The sequence below is a fragment of the Phocoena phocoena genome, chromosome 1, assembly GCF_963924675.1.
Source record: "Phocoena phocoena chromosome 1, mPhoPho1.1, whole genome shotgun sequence".
In the NCBI taxonomy this organism is placed as follows: Eukaryota; Metazoa; Chordata; class Mammalia; order Artiodactyla; family Phocoenidae; genus Phocoena; species Phocoena phocoena.
Window position 1 is genome coordinate 5,737,209 of NC_089219.1, and position 27,063 is coordinate 5,764,271.

The window sequence follows — 27,063 nt, forward strand, 5'->3', positions numbered from 1 at the left end:
TGTTCTTTAAAGACCTTCTCTACACCTTCCTTTCCCAAAATAATGTCTTTTACAGACACTTGTCTTCCTCCAGTTGCTAAGTGAATCTTTAACTTTAGGAAGACCAGGGAAATGTTTTAAGTTTCACTGTCAGAATTCCGCTTCTAAAAACCGGGTTTGATCTTTCCAGGGCTGCTACACTGCCGGGTCCTCAGAGCCCCTCACTTAAGAGTCCGCGGGAGCGAGAGCAAGAAGGTCGTTAAGAAAAATGGAAACGACGGGAACCCGAGAAGACGCAGGGAAAGCGCTGGGACGTCTGCCAAGCGTGGTCCCGATCCGCCCGCAGCGCTGCGCAGCTCTCCCCAACTCTAGAGCTGGGGTAGCCGCGGCCGCTCACGTGGAGGCCGTGCAGGCCCCGCCCACCCCGCCGCCCGGGGCCCGCCCCCTCATGACTGGCGGCTCCAGCGCCCTAATCACTGCCGCGCTCGCTCCAGCGGCCCCCGGGGCCCATCCCCCGGGGCCAGGAGCGGGGCGGGGACTGGAGCCTCCTCAGGGCCCCTCCGCCCCCTCCTTACGTGCCAGCCGGCCGGGATTGGCCGAGCGCCGTCCTCGGGCCGACCCCCGGCGTTACGTAAAGAGCTCCGGGACCTTTGCCCCGCTCACTCGCCTCCGCTTATGTAACGGGGACGCCCCTGCGCGGGTCCCGCCCCCAGGCCAATGGGGTCCCGCAGGGCCGGCAGCGGCAGCCAATCGCGCGACCCGGGGGCGGGACCGCGTCACGTGGTGCGCGGGGGGTGCGGCGCCCGCGACCGCCCGGCACGCTGCTGGCCTCGAGACTGCGTGGGGCCGGGTCAGCTAGGCTAGCGGCGGCGCGCGGGTCCGCGGGAGGCGGCGGCGGCGGGTGAGGGCTCGGCCCGGGCGGGGAGGCCTCGGGGCCCGCCGGGCGCGGTCGCCCCGAGCCTGTCCTGCGCTGTGGGAACTTTGTGCTTCAAGTTGCCCCTTGCCGGGTGCGGGTCCTGGGTGCACGCCGACTCTCGGGGCGGCCGGAGCCGGGATCCCCCTGAGGCTGCCCAGCCCGCGAGCCACAGCCGAGCTTCCAGCATCAGATTGTGTTTCTCTTGACACTTGTCACCTTTGTTTCCACCGTCCCCCTCCACGGTGGACCTCCCGTGAGCGGAGACGTCCAAGACTGCAGGCAAATACTGGGGAGAAAAGTGCTCCCGGAGGAGCAGAAAGAGTACCTCTACTTGCCGGCTTGTGATGACTGACATTTTCTCTGAGACGATGGCCTGGACCCAAATGAGAAGTACATTTCCGTCGCCGATCGCAAAGTAGTAAAGTAGCAGGCGACAGGCTGAGGACTGCCGGGCGAGCGATGGATCCCTGTGAAGATCTGGAAGTGTCCGGTGGTAAATCTCAGGACTCTAGGCGGAGGCAGCCTCATGAACTTGAAGGACCACAGGCCAGCGGTCCTGAGGCGCTGGGGAAGGACTCTGCTGAGATGTGGAGCCGGAAATACCAGCTGCGGAGCAAATACGTGCAGACCAGCAACAGGTGAAATAACCTGATGTGTTTGTTGTTCTCTGCTGGGGTAGTAGAGGGGAAAGGCGGGCTTACATCTTTCTATATTTTGTTTGTAAGCCTACGAAAAAGTTTAAAGAGACTCAGACAACTTAGAATGAAATACCCTGGAGAAACTGAAGGAAATTAACCAAAAGGTAAAAAGTGGTTGAGGAATTTAGCTGACCGTAGGCTGAAGTGGGAATAAGAGAGTGGAAAATGCTTGATGTTTACCAATTTCTTTGCCTGGGATTCTCCACCTGTAAAAAAAAAAAAAAAAAAAGTGGTGGATAATAAATCTGTGAACTAAATGAGCTGATCCATGTTAAGGGCTTAGAAAGCGGGCCTGGCATGAAATACGCTGTTCAGTAAAAGTTGACTTATTATAATCGAAAGTGTGAATTTAGAATCTTTTTTACCTTACAGTGAACCACAAGATCAAAACAGAGTTTCCAAAGACCTTATAACGGTTGTCCAAGAAATGAAAAAATACTTTCCGTCAGAGAGACAGAGTAAACCAAGCACCCTGGATGCTCTCAACTATGCCCTTCGCTGTGTACACAGCGTGCAAGGTAAACGGGCTGGAGAGGGAATGCAGTCGTGCACGGACACCACTGCTCGTAAACAGCAGCCGGGCCAGAGCAGTTGTCTGCCTGGTTTTAGGCACAGAAATGTTTTGAGCTTTTTATGGTGCTTTATGTGAGATGTGCAAATCTACGCTGATGGCATTAGCATCTTAGTTTTTCACGTGAGCACTCGGAGAACCTTATTTGTGTCATAGCTTAGTAACTGTGCGGTATTTTGCTGATTTGTTTCAGGAGAGTAGAGCTCGGTATAAGCACATTTTGAAGATTCCCTTTTTAAAAGAATATTGTCTTCTGTGACTATTAGGGGAAAAATACACTTGATTGAATACATTTACATTTCCCTGCCATAGACATACTTTTAAAATACAGTCATGGTGTATCAGGAATTTACCAAATTGAAAACGAATGGTTGTAAACATTTTTTTCTTTTTATGGCTTTTCAGACTTCTTCTCAAGGGATTTTAAAAATACACATTCTGTAGCACAAACCTCTGTGGCTTCATAGATGGTATATAGTTCCTGAATCCTGGAATAATGTTTCTGCCATACAGATTTCCTGTGTGTGTATTTGGAATTTTGGGTTTCAGTACCTTGTTTTGGTACCTTCAGTGTGTCTCATTCCTTGTGATCTGGAACATGCAGAATTCATAAAATTCAAAATCTTAAGTTTGTACAACTATCAGTATTTTAGTTGAAAGAAGAAAATGATCTGGTGTCAAGGAAAACATGCTGACGTGTCCTCATCCTAAAAAACAAGCCTGCTTTTATACTGATAAAAAATGATCTCCTAAAGATACTGTTGTCACTGGACTACCTGTTTATTTTCCTGTGTTTCTTAGCAAACAGTGAGTTTTTCCAGATTCTCAATCAGAATGGAGCGCCTCAAGCAGACGTGACCATGTACAGTCTTGAGGAGCTGGCCACTATTGCTTCAGAGCACACTTCCAAAAACACAGTAAGAATTCACAAATTTTGCCATATCAACCTGGGTGATTTTTCCTAACGATCTTATCTAGATGTAGATTTTTTTAAATAATAACTGAGCATTTCAGTGACTACAATTTGAGGTCAAGCATAGGAGAAAACTGCTAAAGAGGCCTTGTGGAGTTTCTCCTGCCCTTGCCAGAGAAAACATCTAAAAACAGGAAGCAACACATAAGTAGTAGTTGGCTTTGCTTCCGTCATGAGGTGCCTCTCTCTCCTTAGCATCCCTGAGTTCTCTCAAATGAAGAAAAAAATAACACTGCAGAGTGATTTCCTGCATCTTATTCTAATCTCCGAATTGTTAATTTCTATTTATATCATTCTTAGTTCCAATACCTACTACTTCAAGTTGTAACAACTGGATTTTATAGAACAGGTGAGTTGAGATGCTGTCATTTTTTGTAAAATTTTGGAAGAGGTATTTAGTATATCTTTTTTGAATCTCTTCATGTTGACAGAATAATTGAGCCTCATGTTCTGCTGATATGATGGAGATTACTTAATTTACGTGTAGACCTCAACATAATTGTAACTTAAAGATTTTATAATATCGGAGCACGAGCTATCCCTAATGTTACAGCGCTTATTTTACTAACTGATGTGTTTATAATACTGTAGTAGGTGCTGTGGAGATTTAAGGGAAAAAAAGTTTAAGGAAAACATTTTCCCTTTAAGATCTTCAAAGTAAATCTAGAGAGGAAAACGTACGCCACTTGCTAGCAGGTACAAACAGTGGCCGATTATAAATAAGCTATGTTTATGTCTAATGGAACACATTAGAGAAATGATTCTTATGTAATGAGGTTTGTCAAAGACAACGTCTTGGAGCACGTGAATCTTGAGCTTGGTCTTGAAGCCTGGAGTATGCTTATGGGTGAAGAGAAGGCAGTCCTTCCAGGTACAGTTTGCAAAGGAGAAGGAATCAGAAGTGTATACAGTGTATACACTGTGTTTAGTCCGTGTAGAATGAGCTGGTGCATTGTTTGGCAGAACTTAAACCTTCAGAGGGAACAATGCAGGTTTTACAGCGATTTATTGCCTTTGCAGGGGTGTGTGTGTGTGTGTGTGTTTTAAGCTACTGATCGTGGTATTAAGCTATTGTTCGTGGTAGACGTCTAGACGAAAATTATTCAGGGAATATTGCCAGTATGTATCTCAATATTTTGCATTTATTTTAAATATTTTTCGTAGGATACCTTCGTGGCAGTTTTTTCATTTCTGTCTGGAAGGTTAGTGCACGTTTCTGAACAGGCTCCTTCGATCCTGCACTGTAAGAAAGAGTTCTTAGAGTCCTCTCGTTTCGTTGAACTGCTCGCCGCTCAAGACGTGAGGGCGTTCTACACACACACTGCCCACGCTCAGCTTCCTTTCTGGAACAACTGGACCCAAAGAGGTAATGGACCAATATTCAGATGTTTATCTTGCCTGGTAAAGATCAGTTTCATTCTTCCAGAAATAGTACACAAATGAATGCCTTATTCAGAACATGCAAATATATAGTTTTTCTTATTTCTTCATTTTAAAAGTCAGAATGTGAGGAAAATAGCATTTTAAATGCTGCTAATAACATAAAGATCCAATAAATTTGTTTTCATTTAATCAAGTTAGTTTCACAGACTATATGCCATAGATATGGTGTGTTACAGCATCATGTATAGCAGGTTAATTGCTACAAAGTGTCTGTTGTTAATAAAATTAAATGTTTTTCCTCTTATACTGACTTCATTATTTCTCTGCTTTGCTCTGGAGGTAAGCTTCTCAAAGTTAGATCCCTTTCCAGCTTTTCTTCTCCCCAAAAGTTATGAATCTCATCATTTTGTTTTCCTTCTGAAAGCCTGCTTTTCCTGAACTGGGGGTGGGGAGTGGGTTCCCACTCACAGTTTTCTTTGTGTTATTCAATCCCATGTAATCTTTCATTCATTCATTCATTCTTTTTTTTTAAAAAAATATTTATTTATTTATTTGGTTGTGCCGGGTCTTTGTTGCGGCAGGCGAGCTCCTTAGTTGCAGCTCTCCAGCTCCTTAGATGCAGCACGTGGGCTCTTTAGTTGTGGCTTGAAGGCTCCTTACTTGTGGCTCACGGGCTCCTTAGTTGAGGCATGCGAGCTCTTAGTTGCGGCATGCATGTGGGATCTAGTTCCCTGACCAGGGATCGAACCTGGGTCCCCTGCGTTGGGAGGGCAGAATCTTCACCGCTCCACCACCAGGAAAGTCCCATTCATTCTTTCTTAAGTCACCCTTTATTCCCTATTTCATATTTTTTGTGAAATGTCTCTTAAAGAACTTAGTAAAGATCAGCTTCCTTTTTGATCCCAAACCCTTTTCTCTCATTTTAAAAAAATTTTGATTATTTTTATTATGGTAAAAAACACACTCACAAAATTTACCATCGTGACCATTTTCAAGTGTACAGTCCAGCTGCATTAAGTACATTCACAGTGCTGTGAGACAGATCCTCAGAACTTCATCCTGCAAATCTAGAGCTCTGTACTCATTCTGGTTTTTAATCCAGTTCTCAGTCCAGTTAAGAACAGTGTTACAGCCTTCTTTTTTCAATCCCAGACCCTTGCCCCATTCTCTGTGCACGTTTTATATAAGCTTCAGAAAAGACACCTGTCACCCTTGCTTTCTTCCAGCTCCCTCTCTCCTTTTGCCTTCATTCAAAAACACTGACTTCATTTTTCTTCCTCTTTCCGAAACATGCGTTTTCAACCTTTAATTGTCCACGTTTGTTTCTCTGCTTTTGTTCATCGTTTATTCATTCCGTAGACATTATGTAGCAGTGTCTGTGGGCCAGGAGCTGTTCTAGGTGCTAAGGTACAACAGTGAACAGAACTGACATGTAATACTACAGTTCACCAGGTCTTTCCCATTTTCCCTTCGGTATTGCCCTATAGTCTCTGTCTGATCTTTTCACTTGTCTTTTTTTGGCTGTGCTGCAAGGCTTGCGGGATCTTAGTTCCCCGACCAGGGATCAGACCTATGTGCCTGCAGTGGAAGTGCGGAGTCCCAACCACTGGACCACTAGGGAATTCCTTGATCTTTTCACTTCCTTATCTTTGCTAATTACTTAATGGTATTTCCCCTACTTGTAAAAACATAATAGTCCCTAAAAGTGTTGTCTCTTGGACCTAAACATTTACTTGCTCCATAAAGATGATGGCCATTTAGTTTACTTCTCACACTATACTTTCGCTTTAGGAACCCCAAGGATCCACGCCCTCCTTGAGGGCCGTTGTTTAGCTCCACACCATTTCTGGGCTGTGCTCGTGTTACCTCTTTCTGTCCCTTCCTTTGAGCTCATAGGACATTAAGAGGACCCGGGAGGCTCTAAACTCAGCAGTTGTCAGCCCTGGCCCTGTGTTAGAGCACCTTTCCCCTTAGGCTTGTTGTACAGACCTCTCAGAAGGATCTGACCGCTGTTTCTTTAGAACACACTTCCAGAAACAAGAATTCGCACGTTCCAGCCCAGGTGTGGAAGTGACAGCGGGCCCCCACCTACTGTTTTTGAGATCCGGTAGGCTGGCTCTCTGTGGTACAGGACTCTGGGGGCAGAGGGCAGTTGAAGTCAGGTGCCTGCTACAATGTAGAAGTAGTGTAGGTGAGTTCACCTTGCAACAGAGTTGCAGTATTTTTTTATGTGCAAAGAATGTTAAGCTCAGAATCTGAAGGTCTGAGTTTCAAATTGCATTCTGTCCCTTCGTGAACCTTGGAGGCCACTTGGCTTCTCGTTGTAAAATGAGAATCATAGTTTCTGACGTGCCTGTTAATACAGGGTTTCTGTGAGAGCCCAGCAAGCTGTAGGTTGGGGAAGGCTTGGAGATATTTGGAGCGTCCGCAGCATAAAGGCTCATCTCAACTGTTGTCATCTGTTGAACGGTTACTATTTGCCAGGGACCCTTCTCTTTGCTTTCGTGGATCGACTGAGTTAATCTTCACAAAGACCTTGTGAGGTGTAGGTACTGTCATTCTCCCCGGTAGACGGACACAGTAACTGTATTAGTTCGGGTTTGCCCAGAAGTGGGACGCTGACTGGGGGAGCGGGTGGAAGGTGGTGAGAGGAGCCCTCAGCCCGCATCGCTGGCATCGCTGGAAGGAGCGAGGCAGGGGGAGGGCTGGGCAGCAGAAGCCTCGGGCCACAGCGCAGTCCAGAGAGCTTCTGGGCCAGGCAGCCAGAGGGGGTCCACCCGCTGGAGGAGCCCGGCGTCTCCATGGAATGGTCCTGCCTCGTTGCCTGCTCCGTGTACGGGCACGGGCCGGGGGCAGCCCGCGGGAAGCAGGGCTCAGGCAACAGTCGGGTCCCTCAGAGCCAGCAACTGTGCCATTTCTTAGCTGCCATGGTCACAGAGATGCCAAGGTCACACTGCCTGCAAGTATGGAGCCGGCCTTCACCTTGGCAGCGTGCATCCAGAGCCCGTCTGACCCCACGGCTGCTGGGACTGCGCCTTAAAGCAGGAGAACTGTCCTCAGCCAAAGGCGAGCATTTGAAAGTGTCACTGAGGGACGGTTCCCCCGCCACGAGAATCAGCTCAGAAAATCAAGGATAGTTTTGAAAAAGCTTTATCTTGCCTTAATTCCTCCACAGAAACTCCAGAAACAGTTTCTGTGTTAAGATGATAGCATATCTTAGAGTAGTTAATTTCTTTAGCTTACTTTGTCAAGTTCTTTCTGTTATTTCTCCCAGACATTCTGTAAGAACTTCTGGCTTCAGAATTCTGGGTCTGTAACTTTCATAGTTTCATGAATTACAGGAGTTTGGTCACTGGTCCCTTTACTTTTAAACTGGAGGGCTTTTCTTTAATTGTGAACATTTTTCTTGATCACTCAAAAGCCCATTTTCTTATTCTTCCTATGATCCTTTCCTTAGGAGTACAAACACCTGGACCATGTTCAGTATTTTGGTTCTTCAGAATCCTCATTGAAGGTGCTCCTTCAGTGTATATTTTTTTAAAAACGTCTCCTTGGTTGTAAACATTTCCTTGGTTTCTATAACTGAAAACTTTTCACTCCAGTGAATAAATGCCCAAAAGATGTATATTCAGGGAGTTCTACCAGACGAAATAAAGTAATCAACAGACATTTGGAAATAAGTTCAGTTTCCTAAGATGGGCAAATTTAAATGTTTCTGAATTACCACCTCACACATCAATAAAATAAACGCAAAGTCAATAAAACTGAAGCAAAACCTTTGGCATGAGGGGTGTGAGAAAGTGTTATTAATGACCCTGAATTGGTACCATCTGCTGGAGCTAAGTTTGCCAATATATGATGAGAGTCATGAAATGATATCATCTAATCTAGGAACACAGCTCTGGGGAATTTGTCCAAGGAAAGAAATGTATGTATCCTCTACCTGAAAGCTCTAAGTAATCGGAATTCCCAGTTTTTGAGACGTGTCCGAACTATTACAGGGGAATAGAGTATTACCAGCGAAATAACTGTGTCGCAGGGTGATTATGTTGACATTTGAAGCAGTGAGTCCAGGCAGGAGCAGAAATGCAGACAGGACTGCAGGGGGTGACAGGGAGAGAGGCCTCCGTCAGGTGCTCTCGGGGCCTCACCTGAGGGTTACTATTCAACACGAAAAAGCCCTGGGAAAATACTGGATGGAACTAGATCTTAGAGAGGGAGGAGAGTCCTATTTTAATCAAGAGCAGCTCTGTCCCTGAAAAGAGTCTCCCCTTTGTGCAGTGACAGTTTGGGGAGGAGCTGCATGCGGGCGGGACACTGACACATGTGTTTGTTTCCAGCAGCCTCATGCTATGAATTCGCTCCGGTGAAATCCTTTTTCTGCAGGATGCGGTGAGTGTGGGAGCTCCTGGAGGCCAGGAGCGGTGGAGTGGGCTCTGGGTTTACTTTATTTTTTATTCATTTATTTTTTTTTAACTGACTGTATAGTTGATTTACAATGTTTCAGCTGTACAGCAAAGTGGTTCAGTTATACATGTGTGTGTGTGTGTATATATATATAATTATATACACATATATACATACATATATATATTCTTTTTCAGGTTCTTTCCCATTATTGGTTATTACAAGATATTAAATATAGTTCCCTGTGCTATAAGGACAGGGAACTATATTTATATATGCTATGAGGACCTATAAAGTAGGTCCTTGTTTATGTGTTTTATATATAGTAGTCCTTATCTGTTAATCCCAAATCCCAAACTCATCCCTCTGATTTTATTTGGCACGTATTTTGATGCCTTATTCAGCTAGGTCTGTTGTGGATACAAAAGACAAGACTTGGTTCTTGTCTGTGCTTTGATTGAGGAGAAGATACATGTTTGTGCTTTGATTGAGGAGAAGATACATGTACTTATGAGAAAAGTAGCTAATGATGCAATAGGGGAAGAGACCAGAAAGATCATTCTTAACCCAGGGGCACGTGAGGGTTACTGGACATGAAATATACTTTCAGATGACAGTTTTTTGGAGCTCTTTAGTTTTTGTTTTTCAGTCACATTGAAACTTAATTTTTGAAATTTTGAACAACCTGAAAGAAAGCAAGATAGGTATATTTATGAGGACTTAAAAGGTCCAGTGACAGGGAACTAGAAGAAAAGAGATCAAAATTTTAATAGTAGTTGATTTCTGGTAGGATTTATTAGTCATTTTTTTTTTCTCTTCCAAATTTACTTTGATATGTTAATGTTACTTTCAAAGTAAAAAGAAAAAATGGTTTTAAATGACGTCATGATCACCAACAGTAGTATTGAGGTTACTAAATGCTCTTGATTTGCGGGGAAGAGAAATCCTTGTAATGGATCATTCAGACACTCCATGGAACTGAGGGGGACTCGCGCTAAGAGTATTTGAATGCTTGGGGAGGGATAACCTGGAAAGGTGTGCGTGTGTGGGGAGGGCCATGTCGGTTCTTTCTGTCACTCGCAGGTGAGTTGTTGGTTATGAAGATCTGAGAGCAGTGCCTGCCGCGTAGTAAGCGCTCTGTGTGTTTCTTATGTTGGTAAATGTTTTCAGGTGCCTTTCCTGAGCCAGGGGAGACCTAGCAGCATATACTGGTGGGATAGTTTCGGGTGCGAGATAGAAAGAGTAGTCAGGTGACGTGGGAGTCTTGGCTCAAGGTGCCATGTATTGGGGAGGAGGAAACTGTAGGACAAGCAGCTGTCTGGAGAGCAGAGGGGAGAGCGTGTGCCTTAGTTTTAGGTGAGTGTGCAGTGTCGAGTAGAAATCTGCCTCGTGATGTTGACGAGGTGTTGGTCCAGGAGCCCGGGGTTCAGGGGAGGAGGCCGGCCTAGAGACAGATGTGCAGGTCATCGGCGTATAGATGGCACTGAGAAGCTCAGGACGGGATGAGCCTGGAGAAAGCACGCACAGAAATGGGAGGGGAGCCACTAGCACAAGTACAGATGCTCGCAGGTGAGTGCCAGGAGAAGGTGCTCTTCTGAGCGGTGACGTAGGAAGCAGGGTCACAGCTGAGAGTGGAGAAGTGACAGGAGATGCTGGAGTTAGAGGAGAGAAGAGAGCGGGGAGGGCGGCCAGAGACCCCCGAACATCCACGCTCGTGATGGTTGGCAAGGAGAGGTGCGATGGGCAGAAACGGGGGAGCGTGAAATACAGGTTGGGACGTTCGGGCAGATCCAAGTGGAAACGTCTTCCAGGCAGCCAGGCTGATGAAACAGGATGGACATCTGTGTGCTCGTTGCAGACCCCTCGCCCCCGGGAGCCTCCTGGGAGGGAGCGAGCAGCCTCCGCGCCGGTTGGCCCAGAGGGTCCAGCCCCACCGTCTCCCTGTAGCTAGGCACGGTGGGTGATGCTGAGCCGTACACCAGGTCTGCGCCGGGCAGCGGAGCGGCTGAAGCCGTGGGACTGAATCGGTCATTTGAACGAGGGCGTAGGAAGGGCTGACGGAGGGCCGGCTTAGGGGCGTGATCCCAGAGGGCCTTGTTTTCCACCATGTGGTACTTGGTTTAGATACACGAGGCAAGACAGGTGGCTGTGCCTGCCCCTCTTCCCAGCAGGAACAGAAAGTCACGCTGAAATTAGTGAGCGGTTCACACTCACCTTGGTGAGCCGCCTCTCCAGAAAGCCTCCTACTCATCCAGTAACAAACGAGTATCATTGCCTGTGGCTATTGAAAATTCAAACTAACGTGTCCCTCCTTTTAAAAATAAATATGTTTTGGACTTCCCTGGTGGCGCAGTGGTTAAGAATCCGCCTGCCAGTGCAGGGGACACGGGCTTGAGCCCTGGTCCGGGAAGATCCCACGTGCCGCGGAGCAACTAAGCCCATGAGCCACAACTACTGAGCCCACGAGCCACAACTACTGAGCCCGTGAGCCACAGCTACTGAAGCCCGCGCACCTAGAGCCCGTGCTCCACAAGAGAAGCCACTGCAATGAGAAGCCCGCGCGCTGCAACGAAGAGTAGCCCCCGCTCAGCGCAACTAGAGAAAGCCCACATGCAGCAACGAAGACCCAACACAGCCAAAATAAATAAATAAATATGTCTAAACATTTTAGATTCAGACACGTCTCTCTTAGAAATTACCAACAAAACATTTTCCCCCGCCTTGTTTCACGTTGGACTAAGTGAACAAGTCAGGACTGGTACTAAACCATTTTTCTTCTCTTCAGTGGAGGTGAAGCCCGGGAGCTGGGGCAGCCTTACTGCCCGTTCCGGATTATCCCCTATTTGATTCATGTGCACAACTCGGCCCGCCCAGAGCCTGAGCCCTGCTGTCTCATGCTGGTGGAGAAGATTCATTCTGGTTACGAAGGTAGGTCAGGAGCGTCTGCGTTTAGGTCAGATGTGACGTGTCAGCACATCAGAAAGAAGCACGTGAAAGCCTGTTTACTGCAGCCACTGTCTTCAGCTTGGCCCTGAGCTGATCTTCCCTGACGTCTCTGTTTGCTGACCTTGACTTCCTGTGTGCTCATCTCCTTTAAGGACAGCATGGCCCAGGGGTCTGAGCATAGACTTGGCCACAGATGCGCAGTCTTCTAATCCTTTCTCTACTGGTGACCATCCTGTGGCCTTTGGCTTCTGTCTTGCGTGACAGAAGAGCATTGAAATTGTTGCGTACAGAGGTTACAAGAATGAATTTATATTTTTAAGTGTTTTGAAAGCCCCCTGCGTGACAAGTATAATTTATGTCTTCCAGTGGCAGAACAGCATTGTTAAATTCTTATATCAAAACAGAAGCAGCTTCCATTTATCATTCGAAATTACAGTTGGTTCTGCTGTAATGTGACATATGCTTTCCTAAAACTTACCATCCTGTGCAGAAAAATTCACACAAACCACAGGGCTTATGGGAAAAATGAGTTTAGGGGCACAACACTCAAGTAACCATACATTAAAAATAAGACGGGAATCTCATAAAATGGTAACACGGTGTTACACATTCAGTGATGAAGAAATGCACAAGTGATGCGGTAAATGCGGCTCGCCACAGCGGAAAAGCCCTGCGGTTTGCTGTGGACGTGGGTGTTGGAAGGGCTGCAGCTTGTGCATTACTGTGAGGAGTGAGGGGAAGGCGGACTGAAATCAGAGGGAAAGTTCCATCACCAGGTTGGACGGGCGTGGCTCAGAGCACACCTGGTGAACAGAGGCTGCAGGTGGATGTTTCAGGTGTGTGCATGTTTCTTCATGTTCCTCAGTGACTCCATTCAACTAGCTGCTCTTTTCTGCATTCACCTCGTGCTTCTTGGAAATGAAATCGTGCGTAAGCAAATGCGGAGTTAGTGTCATGCTCAAATTGTTCCCCGATGTGCTAATCACTACATTGTCAAAGCAGACGGTAGCGGCACTGACCTTGCCAATTTTATTACAGATTAAATATGTCCCTATTGTACTGACGTTTCACATCCTATTTGCCTAGTTGTATTCAACCACTAAATATGATGAAACATTTTTGTCCTGAACTCTAAATGACCCCGTCTTTGACTGTTAGATTGTGATGGGTAAGCTATTCGATGTACACAGACTTTCTGTCTGTTTAAAATTAACTGTAGTAGGCATCACGTTTTGACCTAATTAAAATGTGGTTAATAATGAAAGTTATTAGCTTTGGCTGCTCAAAGGCCAGGTCCCTAGGTGAGATTTCTGCCATGGCCTATAGAGTTTGTTCCCTCTTTAATATGTTAAGTGGATAGTTAATTAGGTATTTGCCTTTAAACCAGTCTTTCTGGTTTCCATAGCTCCTCGAATCCCAGTGGATAAAAGAATTTTTACCACAACACACACCCCCGGGTGTGTTTTTCTTGAAATAGATGAAAGGTAAGTACTTCTTTAAGCCTAAAAGAAATTTGTTTCTGAAAATAAATAAAAATATTTAAAAGTTTACATAACGTTTAACATGTTAAACGTAACATGATAGAGCTGAATCTATTCATTTGCGTATTTGAGTTTTGGTAGTTTGAAATTTGTGTTGTGTAAATTTTTTTTAATATTTATTTATTTTCCTTATATATATATATTTTTGACTGCGTCGGGTCTTAGTTGCAGCACACGGGGTCTTTGTTGAGGCACGCAGGATCTCTTCGTTGCAGCGCGTGGTCTTCTCTCTAGTTGCAGCGTGCGGGTTCCAGAGCGCGTGGGCTTTGTAGTTTGTGGCATGCAAGCTGTCTCACTGAGATGCACGAGCTCAGTAGTTGTGGCGCGCGGGCTTAGTTGCCCCGCGGCGTGTAGGATCTTATTCCCGGACCAGGGCTCAAACCTGTGTCCCCTGCATTGGAAGGTGGATTCTTTACCACTGGACCACCAGGGAAGTCCCGTGTTGTGTAAATTTTTAATGTAAATATCTTGCATGTTATAGTGCTAAGATTTACACATTATCATATTTATTTCAAAGCTTTAGGAAAGTCAGAAATTATTTTTCCAGTTTGCACAAGAGGACAATGAACGTGGGCCACATGGTATTAGATGACTGTGGTCCAAATGAGACCACGACTCTGGCCTCCAAGTCCTATTCCAGTGTTATTTCCACTAGGCAGGTGTTTCCCAAACAGTTTATAATGAATTTTTATTAGTCTGAAGTGGGGGAAAAGAGAAAGAAAAATAAGGCAGATTTTTTGTGTGTGTGAAGAACTGTTACTTATTTTGAACTTAGCGTCCTTCCTGCCTCTTTTTTGGTTATTAAAATAGTCTTTCTTATTTAAAGAGTTAGTGACAGTACATAATAGTTGTTGCTTATTGTTGTTTTTTTGATACCTTTATTTGGAAAAATAAAACATTGTTATCCCCTGTTCGTACCCTCCATTTCCACCTGCATTTACTTAAAAATTTTACTTTGTGAAATCTGAAAATCTGAGAACCAATGTACTGTACCACAGATAAGCATAAGCAAAAATGTCAAAAAACCTGGCACAGTTATGATAGTTATTAATTTTGGTTTGTTTTTTTGTTTTGGTTTTTTTTTTTTGCAGTACGCGGGCCTCTCACTGTTGTGGCCTCTCCCGTTGCGGAGCACAGGCTCCGGACGCGCAGGTGCAGCGGCCATGGCTCACGGGCCCAGCCGCTCCGCGGCATGTGGGATCTTCCCGGACCAGGGCACGAACCCGTGTCCCCTGCATCGGCAGGCAGACTCTCAACCACTGCGCCACCAGGGAAGCCCTTAATTTTGGTTTTTAAAAAATTTTAACATACAGGGAATTCCCTGGCGGTCCAGTGGTTAGGATGCCGTGCTTTCACTGCCGAGGGCCCAGGTTCAATCCCTGGTCGGGGAACTAAGATCCCACAAGCCGAGTGATGTGGCCAAAAAAAAAAAAAAAGCTTTAAAAAATTTTTTTTAACATCTGGAAATGGGTTTATTACCGTTTAGTTACCCTGAAACTAAACAGTAATTAGTGAGATACTTTGTATAATATAATCTGTAGAAGGTAAGATAATTTTAGCTGAAGTTATTCTGAAAACAGCTTAAGTTTATTGCAATAGAAAGTATTTGTGAATTTGTACACATAGAAAATGTTTCTGGAGTCAGTTTTGTCTAAGTCATCTTGAGTGTCTGTACATCAGAATTTTCCCATGAACCTTTATCCTACAAATGGCTTTGTGACTGGTTGTCTATTTGATATCACCTTTTGGGAGACATTGTTTTTGTATAATTTTAATTATTCTGTATAAATTTGTAGCCTGCTTTATTCATTTAACATCATAAGCATTTTTCTATGTTATAATGTGATCTTTGTAGACTTTTTAAAAGGCAGCGAAATGGAGGGCATCAGAGACCTCTGAGGAACTTGTTAACAATATAGACTCCTAGTCTTACCACAGAAATTCTGATTTAGTAAGCTTGTGGTGAGCCTGCAAATCTGTTTTTTAGAAGTTTCACAGGTGATGCAATATGTCAAATGACCAACACTTCTTAGATTGTGTATCTACTTCCCCACAATGTAGGCACTTGGGTTGTTTGTAGCATTTATAAATGCTGTAATGAACATCTTTTGCATACCCTTTGTCATATTTAGAGTTTAGCTGAAAAGTACGGTTGAAAGTATATAAGGTATGAGTTACTTGGTGCATGTGACATGCTGCCTGTGCTGTGTCTGTGCTCAGAGCAGTGCCTTTGCTGGGTTACCTACCTCAGGATCTGATTGGAACATCCATCCTGGCATACCTGCACCCAGAAGATCGTTCTCTGATGGTCGCCATACACCAAAAAGGTAAGGACCTACTTCTTTATAGGAGGACATTTTTTTTTCATTGATCTTTTTAAGTTTGTCATTTCATTTCTCACTAGAGGGTCTCACAAGCTCTAATCATTAGAGCTTAACCTTTAACCAGGTAAGCAATGTATTGGAACTGCTGAAACAATTTTTTTTTCTATTTTGACATTCTAAAACAGTTACAAATAAATGCCTTAACAAAAGACATTTGTAATCAATATCCGTGTTAAATAAATTCTAATTTTGTCTTACTATTTTGTATAGTCCTGAAGTATGCAGGCCATCTTCCCTTTGAACATTCACCCATTAGATTTTGTTCTCAAAATGGGGATTACATTGTATTGGATTCCAGTTGGTCCAGCTTTGTGAACCCATGGAGCCGGAAGGTTTCTTTCATCATCGGTCGGCATAAAGTGCGAACGTAAGTCGATCAGTTTGCGTATTTTCTAAAAAATCTTTTTCCAAATAATGTTCTTTGGCCCATTGATTCCCCTTTGAATCAACTAACACGTGAACTAAACGAAGGACAGGTTTTTTTCAGTGCTTCTGGAAGACAGTTTGGCAATAAGTATCAAGGGCTTTATAAGATTTCTACCTCCTTGGCCTAACGATTCCCTTATTGGAATATTCCAAAGAAGCCGAAATACAGAAAGCCTTATAAAGAAAAGACAGATTTTGCAGCATTTTAAAATTGTAATAGCTTAAATGTCTATCATTAAGTAGATTCTGAAATATCTACTTGACATGTTATTATATTGGTCAATAAAAATTTTTACAGCGAGTGTGGGAAATTGATATATTAGATGATGTAAAAAGCAGCATACAGAAGTTTTTATACAGTATGATTATAATTATGTTTAAAACACGAACACTATGAAATAGGAAAAAGAAGATTAGAAGGAAAGAAAATACATTTTGGTTATGTGTGGATAGTGGGACTTTGGGTGAAGTTTTGTTTTTTTTCCTTTTCTGAATTTTAAGGTTCTCTTCAGTGAGCATGTAAAAGTTTTTATATCAGCCTTCTGCTGTCAAATTCCACTTATTTGTGTCGATTTTATTAAATCTTTTTTTTTTTGATGTGGACCATTTTTAAAGTCTTCATGAATTTGCTACAGTATTGCTTCTGTTTTATGTTTTGTTTTTCTTGGCCTCGAGGCATGTGGGATCTTAGCTCCCCCACCAGGGGTTGAACCTGCGCCCCCTGCCTTGGAAGGCAAAGTCTTTAACCACTGGACCACCAGTGAAGTCCCTAAATCTTTATTTTTAATATTTAAATTCTTTCATATTTATTCTCCTGCCAGCATGGCTGACCCAAGCCTGCTTGACTGTTGTTACCTGCCCATACAACAACCTTGCAAAATGGATTCAGAGCAACCTGGACCACGGTTCTTGTAATCTGAGATACTCCTATAGTCCCTGGACTTCGTGGTCCATTTAAAGTTGACCTATAGGTTTCTTAGCTGGCCCATCCCATAAGTTTCCTTTTGATGTCTGTTTCTTTTAAGAGTGGAAATTATACTTAACTCTTCAGTGTCATGCTGAAATTGAGCAACTCTGTCTTTTGTATTTTGTTATACAACTTTGTACACAGAAGAATAAAACTTCTGTGTACAGAACAGTACATCTCCCAGTAAGAGTATTTTATCACGTATTATATCGTGATAGAGTGATGTTTTGGCCACGGTGAGATAGGCCTCAGGTTGCTCTGACCTTGTTGTGCTCCAGGGTTTGGCCTCTCAGCAGAGCAGTTCTGCCACTTTAATGGAAGAATCGGGCTCCTTGCTGCCCTGACTCATGAGGCTGATTTGTGGTAGAAAACTAACTGGATAATTGAGGTAACGAACATGACTGCCAAGGAAGTGCTATTCGTGCTGCTCGGAAAGGGCTTTTTTTTTTCCCAGTAGGGAGACCTCTTGGGAAATGAAAATAAAATCAGATGGTTGGGGACTTCCCTCGTGGTCCAGTGGCTTAGACTCTGCCCTCCTAATGCAGGGGGCCCAGGTTCGATCCCTGGTCCGGGAACTAGATCCCGCATGCCGTAACTCAAAAAAGGTCCCGCGTGCCACAATTAAGACCCGGCACGGCCAAATAAATAAATATTTTTTAAAAATCAGATGGTTGCTTAGGATGAATATAGGAAACCCCAAAGCAAGTACAGTTCCTCTGACGAGACGTCCATCTGGGTGTCTGTTGACCAGTCTAAGTACCTCCCTGTCAGTGCTAGAGGTGCATCCTAGATCATTCTCCAAGCCATCCTTTCAGTTCTTTGATTAAAAATATATGGAATAAACCGACATATTAGTACTCCCAATGTTTTCAGTGTTTTTTAAAATTACACCAATAATTGCATCTCAAGATCCAGGATTATGTGAGGGAAAGAGTTTAGAGGCTAGTAGGTATTAATTTCTCTCATCGAACAGTAATTATCTATTAGGCTTATAAAATTATTTTAATGCATTTATTCCTTCAGTAAGTGTTTACGGCCACCTGCTGAGTCAGGCGTTGTGCTAGGCTGAGGCTGAGGTTATAAACAGAACGGACGTTCCCTTTGCTGCCCACCGCGTATGGGAGAACGGAGAACAGCAATGGCACTGTGACGCGCTGAGCAGAGTTTGGGAAAGTGTGACAGTTGACGTAGGGAGGGGGCTGTGTGAGTGTCCGGCTCTCTCCAGGTCCTTCCCAGCGGCTCTGTGGGAAGGGAGGCTAGTTGCAGTTACCTCTGATTTTACAAAACAAACAAACCCGCATTCTGTGAAACAGGCACTTTCCCGGCGATCATTGAGGCAGGACGTTGCAAAGTGGAGACGGACCCAGATTTCCTTCTTTACTCCTAGACCCGTTTCCTGACGTCCGCCGCCGCCAACGCTTCATGCCGAGCTTGACACCATTTGATGAAGGCGGCGAATCCTTTGAGTTCTGTAATTGGTGATTAAAAGCCCAACTTGGTTTTGTCGGAAGGGTCACCCCTGGGAACGTCCACATCTCATAGCACAAAGCAGAACGTTCTGTTTCCACTCAGCATTGCACTTGAACAGCAGCCCAGACGCCCCTGGAAGACATTCAGGCTCGCAGCACACGGGGATGCACTTTAGCCCCCAGGGGCCCTTCTTGGACGCAGCCACGCTTTTACATGCCGGGCCGTGGGAGGCGCCAGAGGAGCTAACGGAGCGTGGGAGGAGCCTGGCGCCCAGCGGCGGGTGGGGGAGGGCGGGGGCAGGGGGAGGAGGAGAGGAGGGGCACCTGAGACCTGAGACGTGCCAGTGTCAGGCTGTCGTCCAGGTGCAGCCGGCCCTCCGCGTCCCGCATCGCAGAGCCGGTGCCCCCGGACAGGGCCTGGTGCCTCCCAGGGTCTGGGCGGGGGCGGGGGGCCTGTGCCGGGGACGCGGCCTCTTCCTGACGCCTCCCGTGACCCCGCTGGCGTCCCGCCGTTCCTGCTAGGAGTTTCTGTCTTTGGGGAAGTGTTGCCGCGTGTCTGAGGTGTGAGAGGCAGCGTGCAGGACGCGTAACAGGAAAAGGAGGGAGAGCCGGCTCGGGGGTCGGGCGTGTGGCTTCAGACGCGCCCCGGCTGCCTGGCCACGGCGACTTGGCAAGTTTCTTCAGCTCTGCCGGGTTGATTCCTACCTCCCAGGGTCGCGAGGACTCAGGAGGTGACGTGCCTGGCCCGCGGCACGTCCGCTATTAGCAGCACTAGTGCGACCGGGGTGCCGAGAGGCCGGATGGTGTGGTGGCCGAGAGCGTGCGGCCTGGAGCCGGGACTCTGGGCCCCGGGAGCACCTGGCAGACCTGACAGCGGGGGACCTGAGCCGGGGTCTGGCCCAGGGAAGCGAGGAGGGGGTGCCTGGTGGAGCGGCTGGCACAGCGCCCGGCACGTCGTAAGGGGGTAGAAAATGTCACTTATTCTCGATGTGTGTTATAAAACAGCACTTCCTGTCGCGTAGAGGGGCCTAAGTGAATGTCAGTCGCTTGTCTTTGCTGCTCTTTCTGCTGACGTGTCTGCCTCTCACTGTATTCTGGTGGTAGATTTCAGATGCTCTAGAATTGGGGTATAAATAAGACTGAAGATTTTGTGGCAACCACACGTTCACCACGCGGGTGGGCTGCAGAATCGTCTTTACTAGGTAGCTTGAGTGATTAAGTGCATTAAGCATTCAGTGTGTTTGCCAAACTTAAGGTCCGAAAATTTCTCATAGCCAGTAGGTTACTCAGTTCCTGTTAAATTCTGAGACCAGTAGCTGTTAAAGGTATTTTAGTAGCTAGGCGTATACCTACCACTGATTTTAAATTTATACAGATGCAGTAGAATGATTACAGCTGCAGAGAAACTAAAGAAGACGGTTAATACCTCATTTGTTTCCTAGGATTCTCTCTACCTCTATGAATAGAGTTTGAGCTTCATATTTTCTATATTTGGACTTGAAGAGCTGCTTTGTAAAAGCATAGGTTTATTGTTTGAATTTTCTATTAAGAATCACTTTAGCCTTCGTTGTAAATGAACTTGAAATTGTCTGAGTCAATCTTTCACTTGGCATTTTGTAGGAGTCCACTAAATGAGAATGTTTTTGCCACCGGAATAAAAAAGATGAACAGTAATGACAAAGACATAACAGAATTACAAGAACAAATTCACAGACTTCTCTTACAGGTAAAGTGAGAGATTTTAAAAAAACAAACATAATATTCCCATAATTGTCTTTAATTTTAACACTCAGTAAAGTCACTTCACAGAAATAAACCGTGAGGAGAGAGAAATCCTTACCCTGTACATTCCGGAAATTTTTATCTTCCTCTTTTTGTTTTCAAATTAAATTTCATTAATTTTGTTTTCCCTTTTTCTGTGTTAAATACACAGGACTTTTTGTAAGAATCCAATTTTTTTTTTTTTTTTTTTTTTTTGCGGTACGCGGGCCTCTCACCGCTGCGGCCTCTCCCGTTGCGGAGCACAGGCTCCGGACGCGCAGGCTCAGCGGCCATGGCTCACGGGCCCAGCCGCTCCGCGGCATGCGGGACCCTCCCGGACCGGGGCACGAGCCCGCGTCCCCCGCATCGGCAGGCGGACTCCCAACCACTGCGCCACCAGGGAAGCCCAAGAATCCAATTTAAGACGACAAGCAGAGTCATAGGAAGCAATGAGATAGAGAAGTTATTTCTAAATGAGAGAATCATTCTTGTATTCCAGACGCTGCCAGTGTTTTGGCTTCACTGTTTTTTTTTAAAATAATTACAGTTTTAAAGGTGGGGAGACAGGTGGCAGGTCTCTGTATCTCTAGTCATTATGAGCCAAAGTAGGAAGAACTGCTTGTTGAAAACAAATACCAAAATGCTTTCTACTAGAGAGTCAATCAGTAAACTTGTCAAGCATTTACTGATGGTGTCACTAAAACTGTTACCCAGTAGTGTTCAAAATGTCTTTCATACAGTCTCTAGAGTTCATAAAGTATCTCTGAGGTTCTTGGGGAAAAGTACAGTATATATTTAATTTGTTCTGTCTATTCCAAACTCAGCATAAAGAGTTAGAGTTTATTTTCGTGTTTTGTTAAATTTATTTACTGTGGCTTTTAAAACGTTTGTTCTAGAAATACCCACCTAGACTAGAAAAGTAGGTTCTGCCCTTGAGAATTACCAAGATGAGAGAGGAATGTCTTTCATGTCAGCATCATCCTTCACACACCTCATTTAGGATTTCAGAAATTTTAATCTTAATTTTGTGATGACTGTAGGTAAGCTCAGAGGTAGGTAATGCTGTGTCTCTCCTCCGACGGCCACATCACCCGGGGCTGCGACGGGCCCCTCTCTCTTGCAGCCCGTTTACGGGAGCGCATCCAGTGGCTATGGGAGCCTGGGGAGCAGCGGGTCTCAGGAGCATCACCTCAGCATCGCATCCTCCAGTGAGTCCAGCGAGCGCTGCGCGGAGGAGGTGCAGAAGGCACCGGTGAGCGAGCACACGTGTGCTTCTGAGCACGTGTCCTTTTCTTCCTGTGTTGTTAACCGTAACGTGTCGGTGCTGGTTCTGTACCTCGACACGTGTGGCTTCTTAGTCCTCGTCTGGAAGATCTCATCTGGTAATAGACATTCTGATGCATTCCGGTTTGGGAAAATGTCTCTAAAAAGAAAATATCACCTTTAGAAGGTGATATTTGGGTCAATTGTGTGCTTCCTAAAAATTAGCATGTTGTGGACAGATTGCTGTAAAGCTTCACTGCTCCTCGTGTGTTGTGGTGCAGCGGGAGACTGAATTAATGCTATTACTGTGCTTTCAGTCATTCTGTCTACAGAGAACGAAAAGTTAAATGTATTTCGTGTATGTATCTTTTAATGCACATTTTTGTCATCTTCGAAACATTGGTTATCATTCTTTTCCCTAAGTTGACTTTGCAGCAGGTCTATGCCAGTGTAAACAAAATCAAGAATCTAGGCCAGCAGCTGTACGTCGAGTCAAGGGCCAAATCACCAAAGAAGCAAGTGATGGAGACCGGCCCGGGACAGCGTGGTGGTGAGTCAGCAGGGTCGCCCCGCCCCCCTCCCAGAGCGGCCCTCACGAAGCCACGACTCTGGGCTGCTGCTGTTCAGGTTTACGTGCCCAGATAACAAAAGTAACAGTACTACTACTAACAATAACAACGGCAGCAGCAGATACTGTCCCGAAAGCTAAATGGTATTAGAACGTATTCACAGTATACTTCTACTAAAGAATTGACTTTTCTGCTAACTCCACCCAATTCGTAGATTCCCTCCATATGAGCTATCTGTAAACCAAAAGAGGTAACTTTAGAATACATTTCAGATAATAAGTATATTAAAATGATAATCCCTCCCTTTCATTTCAAACAAATGGAGAATGTTTGTGACCTAAATTGAATGAAAAACTTGGGCTTTTTCTTGATTACATGTTTACTTTTCTCAAATATGAGGTAGGGAGTACCCCAGAGGAATTGGATCAGTTGTGATGGTTGATGTTATTTTGAGAAGCTAACCTGCGTGCTTCTATATACAGAATTATATAGTTCTGTATATATAAAGTTTTATAATATAGAGATCAAATTATGCTAACTACTTAACTTAGATAACTTTCTCTTAATTTTTCTCCTTGAATGTTAATATCAATATAATTTGGGAAGTCGTTATAGATTTTGGCCACCTAAATGTCCTTGATGGTCCCTACCACTGTCAAATGTGGGTGTTCTACACAGTAGGGTGAAAATTCTTCTCTTAAGTCAATAATAATAATAGTAGCTGTACTTTTCAGGACTTGATATGATTGCCACAAGAAAAATATCAAACTACTGCTCCTACAGGTGATATCACTGGGAGCCCGTAGGACACCCTCCAGATACAGCAAGTCCCGTCCTTTAGTTTTTTGGGTTCTTATTCATCTTGGCAGGAGGTTTCAAGTTCTGTTTGTTTCTTTTGCTGTAGACGTAAGGGCACAAGGAAGAAATGACAACCTTTTTTGGTCCCGTGAAACCATCAGATCTCCCCCACAAAAGAATTTATCTTAAATACCTTTCTTGTTGTGTATCATTATTCCATATCCTGCCAGAGAAAATTCTTTGAGGAGATTTTAATCTAAAATTTCTAGATGTTTTCTTCATTGTCTGATCCAGTCAGTGCTACTTGCTGCTGCCTTGGCCTACGACCTCATGTTAGTGCCACAATCTTACATCCTGACCTCTGGAATTTCTTCTCAGGGTAGAAATCCTTTCTAACCTCCTGCTTTATTCCGTTTCTTATCACTTGTCATTGCATTGGTCTAGTAATACCATCAGTACTGTTGTTTTGAAGGCTATATATTTAAGCATCATCCATATTCAATCATTCAACATTTTATAAAATTTAAACTTTACCTAACCGTGTGTACTTAGGCTGCTATTTTAGAAACTGAAATTTTCTTACTACTTAGCTATGTGCTATATTTGACTAATACACATAGGATGCCACTTTGTGGGGAAGTTATGCCATTTGGAATAACTTTGGAGAACTAATGTTATTTGGGCGTCTTGTTTTTATTAACAGCTTAAGACCTACAAGTTTAAAGAGCTAGTAAAAAAATCTTTATTACTCTTTACTGAAAAGAAACAAGAAGGTGACTTAAAGATAGAAAACGTTGTAATTAGAATATTAGAAATTGAGTAGAGATATACACCAATGAAAAGGAAAATACTAAATGGTCATTGTATATATATTTTATTATATACAAGGTGCTGGAGCACACAAGAACGTAAGGTTTTAAGTATGTATGTTTACCTTTCTTATAAAGGCAGGTTATGCTTTAGAATAGAATAAGAAGGGAAACTTTTGGGTTTCCCTGGTGGTGCAGTGGTTAAGAGTCCACCTGCCAGTGCAGGGGACACGGGTTCGATCTCTGGTCCGGGAGGATCCCACATGCTGCGGAGCAACTAAGCCTGTGAGATACAACTACTGAGCCTGCACTCTAGAGTCCATGAACCACAACTACTGAGCCTGCGTGCCGCAGCTACTGAAGCCCATACACCTGGAGTTCATGCTCCACAGCAAGAGAGGCCACCGCAATGAGAAGCCCGTGCACCGCAACGAAGAGTAGCCCCTGCTCGCCACAACTAGAGAAAGCCCACGTGCAGCAACGAAGACCCAATGCAGCCAAAAATAAATAAATAAAATAAATAAATTTTTTTTTTTAAAAAGAAGGGAAACTTTTAAACTTATTAGGGAAGGGCAAGGAACAACAAAGAGATGTAAAGTCCCTTCCTCAGCCATACAGACCGACGCCAGCTGCCAGAGAAGTAATTGGGGAAATTGGGGAAAACTGAACGTTCTACTGCAAGGGTGATGCAAAGCCCAAGTGAAAGATGATTCATACACTGAGCTAACTCAAGAGTGAGAGTGCTTTGGTTTCTGCTTGGGGAGAGCTGGAAAGAGCATCATTCCAAACTTATGAGGAAAAAAGCCAGACGGGCAGCAAGTTCGTGTTCTTTCTTGAACCTGTCAGAGTGCTGAGGTTACAGGGCAGCCAGCAGGCCTGACATCTGAGGAGAGGCACATACTTGCAAGGAGAAGTGAGATAAGTGCTGGATCCTGTGACTGACTGATTCAAGTCACCTACAAGAGACAGACCTTCTCTGAGGCACAGTGCAGGGAAGACCAAAGCCTGGAAGTGGAGCAGATGTTGGAAAAAAGAGCTCTCAGGAAAGCAGCCTCCACCTGAAGCACAGAGTGTCACTAGAGGGATCTGAAAGCTGTTAAACAGTGAGTGAAACCATAGCAACAACAAACCTCAGACCTGGCCTAAAGTTTAATTAGATTAACCGGAACACAGACCTAGTGGAAGGAAAGCCATGCTCAGTCCCTACTGTCTTATACATGTTCACTTTTCAGCAAATTATGAAGCATATGCAAAGCAAGGAAAAAAACCTCCTAGGAGACAAAGCAGTCATCCGAACAAGAACAAGAGTCGGGTAGGACACAGATGTTGGAAATAACTCTGAATAATAAATACATTAAAGGCTCTAATGGACAAAGTAGGTAACATGCAGAAACTGCCGAAGTAATCACAGCATCAAGATGGAACACGAAAGAGAGGATCAGATGGAAATGTTAGAAATGCTGGAGATGAATATATGCCTTTGGTGTGCACTCAACCAAGAAAAGAATCAGTAAACTTGAAGATAGATAAATAGAAATTACACAGCTGAAACACAAAGAGAAAGGAACATACAAGATAGAGCCTTTTAAGAATTTGGGGACAAGATTGAATGATCCAACATATGAGTAATTGGAATCCTGGGAAAAATACTCGAAATGATGGCTGATTTTCCAGATTCAAAGAACATCAAGTAGCATAAATACAAAAAAAGAAAAACACCACACACTTGGGCATATCATGTTCAAACTAAAATAAAACCAAAGAGAATATCTTGAAGGCAACCAGAGGAAAATGATAGATTACAGAAAAACAAAGATAAAAATAAGAATTACAGGAGACATTTCTTCAGAGACTGTGAACGTTAGAACACAATAGAGTAACATCTTCAAAGGAAAGAAACCATCAGCGTAGAATGGTACACGCAGTGGGAAGTATCTTTCAGAAATGAAGGAGATACAAAGATTTTTCTCAGACAAAAACTATGGGAATGTATTGCCAGCAGATCTGTTCTATAAGAATCCTAAAGGAATTTGTAAAAGTAGAAGGAACATGATGTCAGACATAACACTTGGATCTGCACAAAGAAATGAAGAGCACTGGAAGTGGAATAAATGAAGATAAAATAGATTTTATTTTTTACTTATTTTTAATTACCGTAAAACATAACTAACTAAAGCAACAATAGTATTCTGCACGTATAACATATGTAAAAATACTGCAAAGGATGGGAGTGAGGTATTAGGAATATACTGTGTAAATTCTTCCCATATTATAGTATTTGGAGTATGCTATTTGGAGATAGAAACTGAGTACTTAAAGATGTATATTGTAAACTTTAGGACAATTATTAGTAAAAGTTTTTAAAGAAGTGTAAATAATGTCAGTAGAGGTGTTAAAATGTAATTTAAAACACTTAACCCAAAATGAGGTAGAAAAGGAAGGAAAAAGAAACAAAAAACCCAGATGGAACAAATGGAAAACAGCAAGAGGTACATTTTAATCCAGCTACATCAATCACATTAAATGTGAATTATCTCAGTATATCAGTGAAAAGACTTAGAAATTGTGAAATTGGATGAAAAAACAAGATGCAGCTACCTACTATCTACAAAAACCCATTATGAAAATTAAAGACATAGGTTAAAAGTAAAAGGTTAGAAAAGATATATCATGCTAACAGGAATCAAAGGAAAACTGGAAAGCTATATTAAGGTCAGACATAGTAGACTTTAGAACAAGGGCTTCAGAGAGATATTGCATAAAGACAAGGGGGATGATTCTCTGAGAATATAAAACAATCCTGTTTAGGCACCTAACATCAGAGCTTCAAAATACACGAAGCAAAAACTGATAAAAACTTCAAGGAGAAATAAACAAATCCACAGCAATAGTCGGGGACTGCAGCAAATCAAAACCACGATGAGATATCAGCTCACACCTGTCAGAATGGCCATCGTCAAAAGGGCAAGAAATAGCAAGTGTTGGTGAGAACGAGGAGGAAAGGGAGCCCATTTACACTGTTGGTGGGAATGTAAGTTGGTGCAGCCTCTATGGAAAACAGTATGGGGCTTCCTCAAAAAATTAAAAATAGAACTACCATATGATCCAGCAGTCCCATTTATGAGTATTTATCTGAAGAAAACGAACACACTAATTTGAGAAAATATGTGGGCCACTATGTTCACTGCGGAATTATTTACAAT

At 44.0% G+C, this 27,063-nt stretch overlaps 1 protein-coding gene across 1 annotated transcript in view; it reads left to right on the top strand.

Annotated features, from left to right (window-relative positions):
* Window positions 1-1,354: 1,354 nt before the first annotated feature.
* PER3 (period circadian regulator 3) overlaps window positions 1,355-27,063 on the top strand; it is a 60,683-nt gene continuing 34,974 nt past the window's right edge. Inside the window, 12 exon segments of the mRNA XM_065891372.1 lie at window positions 1,355-1,533; window positions 1,966-2,111; window positions 2,966-3,081; window positions 4,302-4,503; window positions 8,861-8,912; window positions 11,713-11,855; window positions 13,279-13,357; window positions 15,635-15,741; window positions 16,009-16,165; window positions 20,281-20,386; window positions 21,545-21,673; window positions 22,108-22,255. Coding sequence (XP_065747444.1) covers window positions 1,355-1,533; window positions 1,966-2,111; window positions 2,966-3,081; window positions 4,302-4,503; window positions 8,861-8,912; window positions 11,713-11,855; window positions 13,279-13,357; window positions 15,635-15,741; window positions 16,009-16,165; window positions 20,281-20,386; window positions 21,545-21,673; window positions 22,108-22,255 — 1,564 coding nt within the window.